Source organism: Diaporthe batatas (assembly GCF_019321695.1).
Source record: "Diaporthe batatas strain CRI 302-4 chromosome Unknown Contig00022, whole genome shotgun sequence".
Classification (NCBI taxonomy): domain Eukaryota; kingdom Fungi; phylum Ascomycota; class Sordariomycetes; order Diaporthales; family Diaporthaceae; genus Diaporthe; species Diaporthe batatas.
This window is the reverse complement of record NW_025408569.1, coordinates 584,203-601,273: the sequence shown is the minus strand read 5'-3', so window position 1 is coordinate 601,273 and position 17,071 is coordinate 584,203. Positions and strand designations below refer to the sequence as shown.

The 17,071-nt window shown below is 28.8% G+C and overlaps 3 protein-coding genes across 3 annotated transcripts; 1 reads left to right on the top strand and 2 right to left on the bottom strand.

Annotated features, from left to right (window-relative positions):
- Positions 1–8,509: 8,509 nt before the first annotated feature.
- KVR01_012883 (uncharacterized protein) lies at positions 8,510–9,832 on the bottom strand (the record flags this gene model as incomplete). Its single annotated transcript, XM_044783555.1, has 3 exons — positions 8,510–8,910; positions 9,119–9,443; positions 9,608–9,832. 3 exons carry the CDS (start codon positions 9,830–9,832, stop codon positions 8,510–8,512), a joined length of 951 nt encoding a protein of 316 aa, XP_044638039.1.
- A 560-nt stretch (positions 9,833–10,392) lies between these two features.
- KVR01_012943 (uncharacterized protein) lies at positions 10,393–12,362 on the top strand. Its single transcript, XM_044790087.1, has 4 exons — positions 10,393–10,936; positions 10,982–11,754; positions 11,817–11,989; positions 12,101–12,362. The coding sequence occupies exons 1-4, from the start codon at positions 10,754–10,756 to the stop codon at positions 12,346–12,348; spliced, it is 1,377 nt and encodes a 458-aa protein (XP_044638099.1). The 5' UTR covers positions 10,393–10,753; the 3' UTR covers positions 12,349–12,362.
- A 1,486-nt stretch (positions 12,363–13,848) lies between these two features.
- Positions 13,849–15,194, bottom strand: KVR01_013002 (uncharacterized protein). The gene is made up of 2 exons (XM_044784811.1): positions 15,153–15,194; positions 13,849–15,044 (listed from the first exon to the last, which is right to left on the bottom strand). Exon 2 carries the CDS (start codon positions 15,035–15,037, stop codon positions 13,850–13,852), a length of 1,188 nt encoding a protein of 395 aa, XP_044638158.1. The 5' UTR covers positions 15,038–15,044; positions 15,153–15,194; the 3' UTR covers position 13,849.
- Between the last annotated feature and the right edge of the window lie 1,877 nt (positions 15,195–17,071).

The window sequence follows — 17,071 nt, the reverse complement described above, 5'->3', positions numbered from 1 at the left end:
ATAATAAAAGCTATTTAATATAAAAGTAAAAGGTCTATTAGCATTAACTTATAGCACACTATTTTATTTTACTATATATATTTATATATACTATCTATTTAATGTTATTTATATAAAACTCTACTTTTAAAATCTAATATAAACTTTATAATAAATATATTATTATATATTATATAACTACCTATAAATAAAGGTTAAAATAATTTTATAATATAGCTTAATATATTTATAATAATATATATAAGAAAGGAGGTTAAGAGGTAATATATTTTATACTTTATATTTTTAAAAGCTTAGAAGGTAGATTTTATTAAAAATAAGAATATTAGATAATAATATATAGTATAATTTAATATATACTAATCTTATATACCTAATACTATAATATAATACTCTAATATTTATAAAAGGATAGTTTAAACTTAATATTTAAAAGGGAAAAAGGTTAGTAGATATTTAATATACTAATTAATATAACTTTATCTTTAATAAATATAAAATATAATATTAATATTACTTAAATTAATTTAATAATTATAATATATTTATTAATAGAATATATTAATTTTATTTAAAATAAATAGTAAATAGCTACTTTATTATAATATCTACTTAGTTTAATAATAAAAGGAAAATAGTTTATAAGGTTAAAAATATTAATTAATATTAAAAATACTATTAAAAAAACTAATATATTTAAAATTAATTTAATATTACTTAAAGAAAGGTTTTAATTTAATATTATATAATAAAGAATATAAGCTTAAAGTATAATATATTAAAGGTTTAAATAAATAAAGCTAATTAGTTTATATTATAATATAATTAGCTTTTAAATAAACTATTAATAATAATAATATTTATAAAAGGAGTTATAATATATAAAATAATATAAAGGATACTTTAAATTAGATTATTAAGGTTAAAAAGAAATAGTATATATTAAAAGGAGTTTAGCTACTAATCACTAAGATATAGGTAAATATAATATTAACTTTACTATAAAAGTAATTATATTATATAAAGGAGAGTTATAAGGAAAGCTTAGTATAGGTTATTTAAAATATTAATATAAAATAAAAAAGCTAAATAGTATTTAAGATAGGTTAAATAAAATAACTATTAAAAATAAGAATAAAAAGGTAAATATTAAAATAATAGCTATATTATAACTCTAATTTAATTATTTATTATTATTATTATTAAACTATCCTTTTAACTTTCTTTTAATTATAGTTTAATAATATATATTAAAGTAATATAAATATTACTTTTACCTACTATAATTATTAAGTTATAGTATATTAACTATAACCCTTTCCTCTATATTAAAATTTATTTTAAAATTTAAATTAATATAAAACCTTACTTTAGTCTTTTAATCTACTTTAATTATTATACCTTTATTTATAATAATACTTTATTATCTAATAGATTATATATATTATTTTAAAACTTTACTAATATAATTATTAAATAAAAGTATCTATTATATTAGTATTTTTATTATATTTTAAGATTTAAATAGTATATAAAGGTATATTTTAAAAGAGTATAATTAAAATAAAGATAATATAATTTAAGTTATTACTATTAAGTATCTATTTATATAATAATAAAATATAATAATTAAGTAATTTTAAAGTAATTTTTATTATAATAAGTAGTTTAAGATAGTAATATTTATAATAAGGTATTTATTAAGGTTATAACTTATAGTAATACTATATATATAGTATTGTTAATATACCATATAGTTTAGGTTTATATATATAATTCTAAATAATAAAAGGACTTTTATAAGGAGTAGAATAATTTATATTATAAAGTATTAGCTAACCTACTTATATATAATTATATTAACCTAATTATAACTATCTATAAGTAGAGGACTATTATAGACTTAATAACCTATTATATAAAGTTAATTATAACTTATTCTTTTATTATTACTAATATAATAGCTATTAATAGTATTATTATTAATAGTATATTTAAATAAAAGTAATAATAGTTTATTAATAAAAATATAAATAATAATATCCTTTCTATAAGTAGAGATAAAGGTTTAAATTTAATAAAGTAGTTTATTATAGCTTTATATTTTAATATTTAATTAAGTAATCTTATACTAATTTATTATAATAATATACTTTAGCTAACTTTTAAGTAGAATTAAGGTAAGAGTAAATAAAATATTAACTAGCTTATATATTATTAAGGTATAAGTATTAAATATAAAATATTATATATCCTTATTTTAATTAAGTAAAATATAAAATCTAATATAAGTTTTAATTTAAATTATTAAAATATAAAACTTTAAAATTAAATTAATTAAAGCTTAAAGTTAATAACTATTAAATAACCTTTATATATATAATAGTATAATTTAATAACTAAAATAGTTTAAAAAAGGCATTAATTTAAATAACTTTTAAATTTAGGCTATTTTAATATATAATAAAACCCTTTCTTTTACCTACCTAATTAAAAGATTATAATAGTAATACCTTATTTAACTTATAACTATACTTACTTTTTATTAACTTATTAATAGCTTTTATAATATATAATTATTTAATTCTATTTATATAATTACTATATAAAGCTATATTTTATTAATAGCCTAAGTAAATTTTTATTTTTATAAACTTTTAAAGCTAAAAATAACCCCTTCTTTTTTCTTTCCTTTTTTTTTTAAGTATAAACTAATATATAAATAAGGATAAAAGCTACTTATATTACTATACTCTTTATATATAAATTTATTAAATCCTTTTCCTAACCTATACTCTAATACCTATACTTAAAAACTCTAACTACCTTTAATATAAATTAATATCTATTAATTAGATATATATAGTCTACTTAAATAAAATATAATAAATAAAAGGAATAATTAAAGTATCCTTTAAAGCTACTTTTTATATACCCTACTTTATATATTATAACTAGCTATTTTAATAACCTTTAAGGCTATTTAAATTTAATACTCTATATTTTACTATAATACTAAAAGCTATATAAGTTATACCTATAATAATATTAATTCCTAACCTTTAAAATATACCTATTACTTTTATATATAATTTTTAATATTTAATTAAGTATAAATTTAAATACTATAAATAATATTATAGCTAGTAAAGGCTTTAAAAGGTTATTAAAGTTTAATTTATATTATTTATTTTATATATTTATTAGAATAATATTTAATAGTATTATTAACCTTTAAACCTATATTATATAAGTATATAAAAGGAGAGTAATATAAAGTATATTACTACTATATATTTTTTATTAAAAGTAGTAAAAATACTAACTAATAAAGAGTTATTACTACTAATAAGCTTACTAATAATATTAAAGGTAACTTAAATATTAGAGTTTATATTCTTATAAACTAATATAAAGTCTTAAAATTTATAACTCCTAACTATTATAATTTAATACTTTAAAGTTTAAATTATAGTTATATTTTATTAAGTTATAAACTACTTATTAAAAAGTAATAATTAGAAAGTAAATCCTATTATTTAAAGATTAATTAATTTTAAGGTACTTTATACTAATATAATTAATTTATTATTATTAATTTTAAAGTAAATTTAATTATATTTTACTAAAATTATAAGAGCCTATTTACTCTCTTTATATATTTTTAAGTACTTATAGCCTTTATTTAATCCTACCTAAATTTTAATACTTAACTATATTTTATTAAAGGTTTATAGAAAGGAAAAAATAGCTTTTTTATAGTTTTAATTTAATAAAGTTAAATAAATATATAAATTAATAATAGTTATTTATTAAAATATTAAACTAATAAAGTTTATTTTTAAATAAAGTTTATAGTAATAATTTTAAGGTAAGAGTTAAAATAAATAAGGTTTATTATTATTTAATTTAGTTTTATATTAATTAATACTAATAGTACTATATATAGCTAGAATTACTAATTATAATATAAATCTATATATTTAATTTATATACTTATTTTATTAAATAATTTTAATTAACTTATATATTTTTAATTATAATTCCCTTTAATTACTAACTTAATATTACTTAAATTAATTTTTAATAATAAAAGCATTATATAGTTTATCCCTATTATTATTTCCTATATATATATATATTAGTATAATATTAATTAACTTTAGTTTAACTATTAAAGTAGACTATTAAACAGCTAGAGAGTATAACTATTCTTATATTACTAGTAGTAAAAGAAGTATAGTTTATTTTATAAGTCTTTAATCTATTATACTTAAAAGGGAGAGGTAAAGAGTAATTAACTCCTAGTCTATTAGTAGCTATATAGGTACTAATAATTTAATTATAATATAATATATTAATAATTAATATTATAATATCTTTAATAACTATAAAACTATATTTAAAATTAATATAGTTAATATATTTTATTTATATAATATATAATATTATTTACTTATAAGTTATTTATTCTACTTTATATTATTATTAACTCTATTTATATTTTATAGTTAATTAATAATACTTTATAAATCCTAAACTAGGTTTTACTTACCTTTCCTTAATTTTTCCTATTCTTTAAATTATTCTTTTAATAATTTCTAATATATAAAGGTATTAGAAATTATCTTTTAGAATACCTAAGTATATAAGTAATTAATATAAAAGGTATTTAAATAAATAACCTTTTTAAAGCTTATTATATAAGTATTTAAAAATACTAACCTAAAATAGTAAAATCTTAACTTTTAATAAAGTTTATATATATAAATTATAATATTAATAGCCCTTCTTAAAGTAAGAAAATATTTATTATAAAGCTTATTAATTTTATATTAAATACTTTTTAGCTATTAATAACTATATAAGTATTAAATATAATATTATAATATAATATAATTAAAGTAAAAATAATATAAAGAGTTATTTAGTTAATTAAGTTATAGTTAGTTTCCTTAAAGCTAAATAATATAATAAAAATCTAATTAATTATAGTTATAATAGTAATATTAAGTACCTATTTTATTTTATTCTACTCTCTATAATTTATATATATACTATTACTAGGTTAAACTTTTAGATATATTTATATTTATATTTATATTTATATATTATTTTTATATATATATCTATAATATAATAAAGTAGTAATAATTACTACTTTAAACTTTTAATTTAAAAGTAGCTTATCTTTTCCTATATATATAAACTAATATATAATAAAGTAGTTAATACTTATATAGTTATTAAAAGCTATATTATAAATACTTATATACCTAATATTATATTTTATATTATAAATATTATTTAACCTCCTTTAATCTTTAATAAAAACTTATATATAACTATATTTAAGTATTTAATTTATAATAACTTAAACCTCTACTAAATAATTTTAATAATAATAGTAATTAAAAAATAAAAATATCTCTTTATTTAATCTAGCCTATTAATTAATTTAAAGTAATAAGTAATATAAATACTAACCTTATAGTTAATAACTACCTTACCTTTTATAAATTTAAAAATAAACTAATATATTTTATAAAAATTATATTAATTTACTTTAAGGTTAAAAGCTATTTATAAACTTTTACCTAATTTAACTAATTAATCTTATTAAGTAGTATTTAATTTAAATATCTTAAATTTATTTAAATTAAACTTTATTTTACTATTTATTTAAATAAACCTTAATTCTCTTCTTTTATTTTATATTTTTATATTAACCTTAATTTTAAAGTTAGCTATATAATTTAAACTATTATTTTATTATAAATATATTCTTTTTTAATTTTAATAATATTAAACTTTATTAATTACTTATCTTTAAATACCTTTTAAATAAATTATTAACTACCTTTTAACTACTATTATAAATATATTATTAACTACTTTTTAACTACCCTTTAAATAACTAGTTATTAATTATAATTATTAATAACCCTATTATCCCTAATAATAATAAAACTATAATTCTAAATAATAATAGCTTTATTATTTAAATAATTACCTAACCTAACTATATACTACTTTAAGGTATTACTATTATAATTTATACTTTTATTTATTTTATTATAATATTACTCTCTATTTATTATAACCCTAAAAATAAAATTATAACTATTTCTTTTAAATATTATATTTAAATATACTTAAATAATAATATCTAAGTTAAAGTCTATTTATATTACTTTTAATATAAATATAAAACTTATAACTATTATTAAAATATATAAATTATTTTAAATAGTAAAATAGATTTACTCCTATTAAGTATATAACTAATAATTATATAAATAACTATATTAATATTATATATAAGTTTTTAATAAAATAAACTATATTACTACTATCCTTTATAACTTAATCAAATAGTTATATATAAGCAACCTTAATAAGTCTCTTATAAGCTACTTTAAATACTACTATAAAAATATAATTAATAAATTCTACTAATTTATTATTAACCTAATAAATTTAATATCTAATATATACCTTAAAGTAATTTATACTTACTAATCCCTATTTAAAGTTACTTTAAATATATTAGGTTATAATATAACTTTTAATTATAATTAAATAAATCCTTTTATCTTTAATATTACTAATACTATTTATATAAAGCCTTTAATAACTTTTTAAAACTAATAATAGTACTATAATAGTTTTTGGCTTATATAAAGCTAAAAGGATACTATTTAAACAACTTAAAGTTTATTAATATATTATAGAAACTAAGTAATAACTTTATTATACTTTATAAGGTTATTACTATTTTTATATTAGTTATTAATTTATTTATTATTAATATAAATATATTACCTATTTTAATTATATCCTTTTAATATCCTATAATTTTATAATAAATTAAAAGATAATATTCTCCTACTTTAAGTTTATATTATTAATAATTAATTCTACTTTAAATTAACCTTACCTATATTAAATATAGTTATTACTACTATTTAAAATAAAGTAAAAATATTAATTATAATAAACTATTAACTATAAGTATTATATAATCTTTTAAATAGCCTTTATAAGTCTTATTAAATATAAAGGGGCTTTAAATAAAGTTAATATTACTATATACTTTTAACTTATAAAGCTATACTCTTTATATAATATTATTATTAAAGTATTTAAGTAGCTTAAAATATAAATAATAAACTTTTAAAGTTATAAATATAATAGTATTTTATAAAAGAAAGCTATTTTATATTTATATACTTAAAGGAATTTAATATATTAATTAGTAACTTTTAATTAATTAATAAATTAATATTATATAAGTAATAGTTAAAATATAATATTAAGTATTAATACTTTTAATAAGTATATTATAAATATAAATTAAGTTTTAAAAGTATTATTATTAGGATTATTTATTATTAAATATAAAGATTTTAAGTAAACTACTTTTATAAATTAAAAATAAGATTTAATTTTAAAGATATTTTAGGAGGTTATTAATTTTAATATAAAAACCTTTATCCTATAATACCCCTATTATATTATTTATTCTTCTAATAGTTAATATTAATAGTTTTATATATTAAAAATAATAGCTCTACTTATTTTAATATATTTAAGATTTATAAAGGTATTAACCCTATCCTATTAAATAACTTACTATAAAGGAGAAGGCTTTATTCTATTATTATATTTACTTTTATTTTATTTTTACTCTAACCTACTTTAAAATATATATAAAAGATAATAATATTTAAATTAAATATAAAAGGTTATATTTTTATATCTTTTAACTTTTATAATTTTATAATAAATTAGAGTAGTAATAATTAATAATAAACCTAATATTCTATTAAAAACTAATATAGAATATACTTTTATTTTTAATATAAAAATTATTTACTTTAATTATAATAATAATAATAAACTATTATATTAATATTTAATAACTTTAAAATTTAGATATTCTTACTTAATAAAGTTAGTTATTATAATTTAATATTACTATTTTAAATTATTATAGGCTTAACTCTATTAATAAGGAACTTACTTTATAGTTTATATATTTAAATAGTAATATAAAGGTTATATAATATCTATTTAATACTTTTAAATATATAATAGTATTTTTAAATAGCTTATATATAATTAATATATTTTTTAAGTTTATAAAGATTATATTTAACTTTAAGTTATTTAATATATTAACTTAAAGTTTAACTATATAAGTATTAGAAATAATAATAATATTATTATATTTATTAAAAAGTTTTAAGCCTTTATAGTATTTAAAATTATTCTTTTAATTTTTTATACTTTCTTTTATAATAACTAATTATAATAAGTATTATTATATATAAATATTATATATAGTTAATTATTTAATATAGGTTTAGATAGGGTAGATAGGTAGAAAAATAAGTAAAAGATAAGGTTAGAAAGGCTAGGTCTCCTTCTAGAAGTAGCTTATCTATATATTAGGTAGAATAAACTACTAAAATAGATAAAAGCTTTTATAAAAATAGGAAAACTTTTACTCTCGAAGCTGAAGAGGCTGGAGAGAGGGGAGTCTTTTGCTGAAAGGGGTTAAAAGTGTATCCGGAAGCTGCTTACGTATCCGGAACCACATGAGCTGTGGGTGATAGTTTGCTCCGGGATCAAGAACCTCAGAATGTGCCTTGTGGCCCGCTCGATTGAGCCCCATGAGCTGCGCGACATTCAATGCTCTCCGGGCCGCCATCCAACTTCGGCGCAGATTGCCAATATTCGCCTGGAATACACTTTCGATCATAACACACTCAAGGCCCTCGATGCTTCCAAGCAGCTCATCGTTTGTCGTTACCAGGCGGATAGCGAGATCGGAAAGTCGTTCCATAATGTCTTGTGGAGACTCTGAGAGGCCTTTGATCTCCTTGTGCAGATCGGGGTGGAGGTCTATATCATCTCAGTTCAGCTATCCGAGGACAGAGACAGGAGGTTTGCATCGAAAACGGGGTTTGATAAGACACTGCCCGCCTGTAACCCCTCTTATAAGCCGAAGCTCGAAATAGTCTCCAGGTGCAGACAGTGAGAGGGTCTAAAACTTGGGAGATAGATATAGTGTTCCAAACGGGTAGAAAGAAATAGTCAAAATTTTCCTTACGTTGCAGAAAGGTAGCCAGAAGGAGCATGTGTCTCGCAATCAAGACCGGATGCTGATCTCGACTGGGGATCTCCAGTAAAGTCTCGGGGGTCTTGAGCCCCTTCTCAGAGAGTGTGGTGTATGGCATGGTCATTATTTCGTGAGCGAGCACAGATTTGTGCTGGCTGGCCGTGCATATTCTTTCCGTGTCTTCGCGTGAAGGAAGGGATCTATGCAAATACTGAGACAATGTCTCGGATTTGCCTTGGCAGACTTGTCGAACATGCTCCTCAGACACCGAAGTCCTTGGGGTTGGTGCGAGGGCATCGCTCTCAATGGCACGGCGCTGAATAAAACAGTCAATTACATGTGCAGTGTCAAGCTCTGGTGCCGTGAGTCTCGCGCAGGACGACGGGGCACCCACTTCATGTGTCTTAAAATGTGCTAGACTGGGAGACGAGACAGTTGACGCCGGGGTGGTGAGGACATTTCGGTGGATTGGCTAGTCACCAGGTGAGGTCTTTGCCGGTGTCGTTTGCCCAGATCTCTCGCTACTATGGTAGAAAGCGAAGCCCGTAGCCTCGCGAAAGCTCTTTGTGCCGACAGTGACAACGGTACCCACAGCCGCGTGGTCTGGGTTGGGTGTAGGAGCTGATGTGAGAGGAGCGTCCTCTGGGCACTCTTGCCCAACACAACGTGAGCCACGTCGCCTGCACTCGTCACAAGGGCCGCCATCGGCCAAAGGATCAGGAATGCATTTGACCTTGCGTTTCTTGCATTGCCAACACGAGTGTGTCCCTTTTCGGAGCCGTCTCCGCTTCACCAGAGGCTCAGAATCGGGTGTTGCCGCTAAATCAGACGACATGGGGCCCAGGCTATGTACTTGTATATGCCAAGTACCCGGTACGGAGCAGTGGTCCTTCGGAGCAGACAAGGGTAGTGATGAGGTAGGCTGGACTTGGTCCGACGCGTGTGTGGACGCAAAGTGGGAACGCGGAGGAAGAGATGCCAGGCAACGGGGGAATAATAACAATGAAATGCAAGTTCGGCCCAACTGGACAATCGAAGCACGTGAGCGGCGGAAGAAACGTACATTTGTCAGCGCCGGTCGTGCATGTCGGCGGTTGCGGCCGTCAGCTTCGGCGGAAGATCAGCTGATGTTCGGCGGAAATAACTCTCAGCGCTGCTTTGTCCGAGACAACGTCTCCTAGGGTTTAGCCTTTTTAGGATGTCCGCCCTGACATTCGGCGGACGAACCGTCCTAGCCCAGAACCTGACCACTCGCCGTCCACTCCCGAGAAGCCATCTAATTCCACTCTTGGTTTTCTCGGGTGTTTGCCGCATTTGTGAGATTTTTCAGCAGGTGTCGTCTGCCGGAAGCAACAGTGAAATTAAATCGGATTGTGAACATTCTAGGTAGAGCAAAGTGATCTTCGATACACGTCCTCCTACATAAGACGTCGTTGATGGCTTCCGGATTCATTCATATGCATCAGTAATCTCAACATCATCCCCAGTCTTCTGTTCTGCTCTTCTACTCCCATAGCCATAATTTCACCAAGGCACACGCAATCCTGTTCACCAATCTGACCCAGGAGAACTGCGCCACATCGACAGCTTCGACACGGCCCACGTCCACTGAGACGGACCCGGAGGATGTCAGTTGAGGTCCAAAACGGAGGGGGAGGTGTCTCTGGTGAGAAGAGCTCTCTGGACTTCTCAAACCCAACAGATCAAAACGCCAGTAGCAATGGCATCCCTCAAGCGCCGGCCAGTGATGAAGGGGACAACCACAAGACGGTCGAGCCACAATATGTGGAGGGCTTCAAGCTCTTCCTGGTCATGCTCTCCATCAACATGGCCGCCCTCCTCACAGCTCTGGAGATAGGCATCATATCCACTGCAATTCCACAGATCACCGACGAGTTCCATTCCCTGAGCGACGTGGGTTGGTACGGCTCTGCGACCTTCCTCATCGTCGCCGCGACCTCGGCAACGTGGGGTAAGCTGTACAAGTACTGCAACGCAAAGTGGGTGTTCTTGAGCTCCATGGCATTCTTCATGATTGGTAGCATCCCCGCCGCCGCCGCCCCCAACAGTCAGTCCATCATCGTGGGCAGGGCCATCCAGGGCCTCGGCATCGCCGGCTCCATGAGCGGCTCCATCATCGTCATCAACTTTGTCTCTCACCCCAGCAAGCACCCTCTGCTCATAGGAATCTGGACTGGTGTCTTTATGATCTCGACGATCCTCGGACCCATCATCGGCGGGGCATTCACTAGCGGCGTTACGTGGCGATGGTGCTTCTGGATTAACTTGCCGCTCGGCGTTCCTGTCATCGTCCTGCTGCTCCTGTTCCTACACATACCAGACCACATTAAGCCAGCCCCAGCAACGTGGAAAGAGATCATAATGCAGCTGGATATCCCCGGACTGGCCACCTTGCTCGCGTCGCTTGTGTGCCTCACATTGGCCATGCAGTGGGGCGGCCAGACTAGACCGTGGAGTGACGGCTCAGTCATCGCAACGCTGGTCATGTTCCCCGTCCTATTCCTGGGCTTCATTCTGGTAGAATATTTCCAGAAGTCACGGGCAATGATTCCTTTGAGGTTGCTCAAACCACGCATCGCGTGGGCGAATGCTTTGTACAATTTTGTGTAAGTGTCTTCCCAACGCCCTTTCCACCGCTACTCTGGCTGATTCTTGATTGAACATGCAGGTCCAACTCGGCCTTCTACCAGGTCATGTTCTATCTCCCTGTCTATTTCCAGTCTATCAAGGGCCAATCTGCCATCATGAGCGGCGTCTATACGCTGCCGTTTCTCGCGTTCTTTGCTCTTGGTGCGGTGTCTAGTGGTGCCACGATTGGCAAGACGAGATACCTGGTACCCAGTGAGTATGATCATTTGCCATATGACGCATGAAATTTCCGAGAGGCTTTCTCAATCATATCTCTCCCTCGTCTCACTTCAGATTCTGCAGCAAAACACTAACGGACAAAAGACCAACTGGTCAGCACGCTCTTGATGACTGCTGGAATGGCCCTATTATATGAGTTTGACGTCGATACCCCGAAATCTTGGTACGTCGGTGCCCAGGTGCTCTTCGGCTTCGGCGTCGGCTTCGGCAACCAGGTTCCCGTCACCGCAGTGCAGGGCTTGTCGAAGCCCGAGGACGTGCCCAGCTCCACTGCGCTCATGTTCAGTAAGTGTTCATTTTGTGGCCGATACTCTTGGGTCCGCAAAGACTGACCACATGACCAAACCGCATGCCAATCGGGCGCTGGTGCTGTCTTCCTCGTCGTGGCCCAGGCTATGTTCGGGAATCGCCTGCTACAAACCCTCTTGAGCACGGCTCCAGACCTGGACGCTGCGGCTGTTCTTGGAATGGGTGCTTCCGAAATCCGCAATGGGTTCAGCGCCACGGATCTAGACCTTGTTATAAACGCGTACATGGTCGGAATCAGGGACGTGTTCACCTGCTCCCTGGCGGGCGCGGCCTTGGCCGTTCTGATCACCTTGGTGATACCTTTCAAGAGACTTCCGGATCACAGCAAAGGAGCGGAGAAGGCTGTCGATCCGGAATCGAGGGATTCTACAGGCCATTAACACTGTGCCTGGAAACATTACAATCAAGGGGAATTTTACGTCATGAAGTAAGGCGAAGAAGGTGCATCCGGCGATTATGATGCGAAGTGAGGGAGACGGTACCTACCATGATGGCTTGTATAGCATAGATTGTGGCGTCCCATGATTCCAGCCAACACAATTTGGGTATCTGAGGGCAGACTGGTCAGCCTCCGATCCATTTTTTATACATTCATAGTTCGGCTCATCCAGACCTAGGACAAAACCACCATAGGTGTATAACATAAACCCCGTCTGATGTTACATTATAGGCCATGCCCAGGGTTATATGACGAATCATATGGGAGAAGTAGCCTTGAAAAAAGCCGTGCTCAGGGGAATCTGACGGTCTTTTGGGCGCTTATATGCATCAAGGAGCTCGGGCTCGTGGCGTGGGTTGGGCCGCTCAACTCAGAAAACACACTTACACAACCCGTCCCACACATCTGCATTACACTAAGAGCCTCATTTTCAGCCTCTCATAAATGATCACAAAGGGATGCAGTTTCCTCTTCAATTCTTTTATCAAGGCTTAGGACAGTTGTACGGAATAGCTAGCTGGTCTTGTTCTGAATCTGTATGCATAATTCTCGTTAAGGAGTAGCAAACATAAGGAATAGCTAGGAATTGGATTAATTCGTAGTGTTATTCCAAGAAGCATAACAACGCCTTTTGAATAGAACAAATAGTAGCAGCCTGTTCTTTTCAAATGTTAAACATGTCAAATGCTTGATTGATTAAATAAGAATTTTTAAATGTCCCTTCTTTTGAGGAGAGTAGCTGACACTGGAGTTTACAAAAATGTTAAAATTAAGGCGCTCTTGGTGGAAAGAGCTTTCTCGGGTTACTTGCAATGGTATTCTGAGTGAAGGCTTGACTTTTTATTGACAACACATCCGCATGGTAGTTGACAATCAGAAATGTCCTGTGTGTAATGATCCTTCCGACCTCGGGAAGGATTTACCTACGGTTCTCATAGGCTCCGCCACGCTGAGACGTTTCCACTCATATTCAAGGGATTCATTTTTTGACAGACAATTTGGAGAGGGGTTATTTTAAGATTTTCAGGTATTTCTAGACCGTTTATTTCAATTTTTGTGCTTGTCCCGGTATTAATATTTCGCTATTATATCGCAGCTTTTACGCGCTCCATTGAGTTTAGTAACCTGTTTTCTCTCGCCCGAATCGCCTTCAGAGCCGAGCCGGGCTCAAGTATAGACGGCAAGCCCGGAGGAATTCCCCGGCTGCCCATCGCATCTTTTACACACATCATCTGGTAGACGAGCTTCCTTGCCCGGCTAAGCATCGACTCCATCAGGTTGAGCAGGAGGAGCGACATCGTCTCGGACGACTTGGTCAGCGTGAAGGACCCAATTGAAACATTCGGCAGCTGGGGGCTCGAGCCCGCCCAGGAGTCCGCGCCGTTGCCCTTGTGGGCCATCAGGTAGCAGAAGCTCCTGTCGAACATTTCCAGGAAGCGCAGGTATGTGGAGATCACCATGAGGTACGAGGGCTCGTCCAGGGACGGGGACCCGCCCGGGACGCCACTGGCTCCGGGCGTCTGCTGCTGCAGCGGCGGCAGCCTGTGGCACATCTCGCCGAGGATGTGGATGAAGGACTCGCTGTGATGAAAGGTGTGGTCGATGATACTTTCGTAGCTCCCGTCGGACGGCGGAGGGGTGGATATCGCGTCGCCGTGCGGCACAAATTCCGCGTGCTCGGTCAGCTTTGTATTTAGATGTGCCAGCTTGTTCATCCAGTGCGTCAAGTTGGCTGCCGAGTCTCCGCCTGTGACTCCATTCTGTGGTGGTGGCAGCAACGCAACGGTCGTGGCAGACCCAGCGGTCCTGTCGGTCACGCTGCTCAGCCAGTCGGACACGTCTTGTTGCATAGACTCGCGGGCCCCGTCGGCCTGTCCGAGCAGTGTCAAGCCGACAGACGATGATCGACTTGGATTTGATGGTGACAAATTGTCGTAGGTAGCAGGCCCCACGTAATCTGCTGGGCTCAGAACCGGCGCGGGAAGCTCACTGGCAGAGTCCCTCCCAAAGGTGGCCAGGAACGCCTCGTCAAAGTCGGACTCGACGCTGAACCACATGTTCAACGGATCGTCCGCGGCTGCCGGCGAGGATGGCGACGGTGCTGCCTGCTGCACCCGGTTGCGCCTGACCCGCGGGCTGTATGAGCATTTGACATTGGCCCGCTCGCAGCGCTCGCATGTCCGGTCGCCATACTGGACGCATTTGCTTTTTGCCTGGTGACACCGGTCACACGCGCGCCTGTGCTGAGCTCTTGATGGGTTGAAGTGTATCATGCTTTTGCTGTGACCGTAGGGAATGAAAAGCAGTCGGCATGTGTTTCTTATAAGGATGTTTTCTCAACATGCACAAGCACGGGCTGCTCCGCGTGAGATATATGAAGATACCTACTAGGTTGTCAGGCCTGTCTTTCTAGAACCGCATATAGTCGGCAATATTCGTTAGTTGCAAGACACAGGAGGTAGTAATTGAGAGTTGCAGGCCGCCAAGGGAGCCGCTTAAAGCTGTTTACAATCTTAGGTAGGCTATAGATCTGTAGTTAGTTACGTAAGCAGGCCCTACAGGCAGCCAAAACCATACTTCTATAGGCACCCTTTAATAGCTAATTCTTCTAATTAATAACCTAACTACCTATACCTTTAGATATTAGATTCCTTATAAATTCTAGTATTTTAATATATAAGTATAGAGTAAGAATATATAAAAATAATTATTTTTATTAAGAAAACCTTATTTTATCCTTATATTTAATAAGAATAATTATAATTAATCTTAATATTATTAAATATACTTTTAAGTAACTATTAACTTAATTATTACTTAACTTAAGATAAATATTTATACTTTAATTATATAAAGCTAGATTACTCTTAATAATAATAATAATTATAGAAAGAAAACTCTATCTATTAAACTAAATAGTAATAATATTTATTTACTAATAACTATTATCTATAAATAAATAGTCCTTAAGTTAGTTAAAAGTCTTAATATTCTATTATTGTATACTAATTTTCTACTTTTAGTTAATTTTTCCTATTTAGTACTTTATAATATCTAGTAAAACTAATTTAATAGGGACTCTTTTTAAGAGTATCTATTAATTATAAGTTTAGTATTAATAAATTTATAATTAAAGGAGTATTTTAAAAGTTTATTAATTAATATATTAAGTTTATAGATTTTTAATACTTTAAATATTTTTTTTTAATTTAATAAGAATTATAAATAATAATTTAAAGAGATTAAGTAAAAGTATAATATTAAACTTAAAGCTATTAAGGTAGTTTAGATTATTTAGAATAATTATATTAATTAAAGGTTTAATTTAATTATTATATACTTTAATAAAGTATAATTCTTTATTATATTAAGTAAAATAAATAAAATTATTATTTTAATTAATTTATATTTTTAATAATAAACTTTTAATAATTTTAAACTTTTAGAGTTAATATAAGGATAGTATAATTAACTTTTAGTATTAGTTATATAACTCTTTATAGAGGTTTATTATATTAATAGAGGTCTATTTATAAAAAGTTTTTTTATAATAATTTTATTTAATAAATTTAATTTTTTAAAGCCTTTTATATAAAAAGGTTTTTTTAAAAACCTTTAACTTAATATTATAGATACTTTTATCCTTAATAAGCTTAAAAGGATATAAATTTAACTCTATATTTTTATAATCTTTTATAAATTATAATTAAATAAAGTTTTATATAATTATTAAATAACTTTAATAGTCTTATTAAATAAATATTTATTAATAAATTAAGTTAGTTTATTTTTATAAAAGTAATTATATAAATCTTAAATTAATATAATACTTTTTATTTTTAAGTTATACTTTTTTAATTTTTCTACTTTATAAAATAAATTATATATTAACTTTATTTAATACCTTTAAAATACCTTCTTAAGCTTTTATTTTTATAATAATAATTTATAATAATTTATATTATTCTATTTAAAAATCTTTATTAATTAATTAAATATTTATATTAAAATTATTAATAAATTTCTTTAATTAGTAATTATAATAATTATAAAGGAATTTATTAAATATATTAAAGTCTATATTAATAAAATAATTAAATAAAAATCTTTATTACTTTTAAAATAATAATTTAACTTTATAATATAATTATTTCCTTTTATTATATAAAGATTAATTAAAGTATTATTAAAAGTTAAAAGTTATATAACTTAAATTAGTTAATATTATATTAATATAGTTAATAATCTTTAATTTATAAATTAATAAATAAACTATTTACTTTATTTTTAAAAACTTAGCTTATAAT

Excerpts from the sequence above, each read along its gene's own strand:
- KVR01_013002 (XM_044784811.1), bottom strand. The coding sequence starts at position 15,037 with ATGATACACTTCAACCCATCAAGAGCTCAGCACAGGCGCGCGTGTGAC.
- KVR01_012943 (XM_044790087.1), top strand. The coding sequence starts at position 10,754 with ATGTCAGTTGAGGTCCAAAACGGAGGGGGAGGTGTCTCTGGTGAGAAG. Across the intron at positions 11,755-11,816 it reads AATGCTTTGTACAATTTTGT|GTCCAACTCGGCCTTCTACC; the intron begins GTAAGTGTCTTC and ends TTGAACATGCAG. Across the intron at positions 11,990-12,100 it reads GACGAGATACCTGGTACCCA|ACCAACTGGTCAGCACGCTC; the intron begins GTGAGTATGATC and ends AACGGACAAAAG.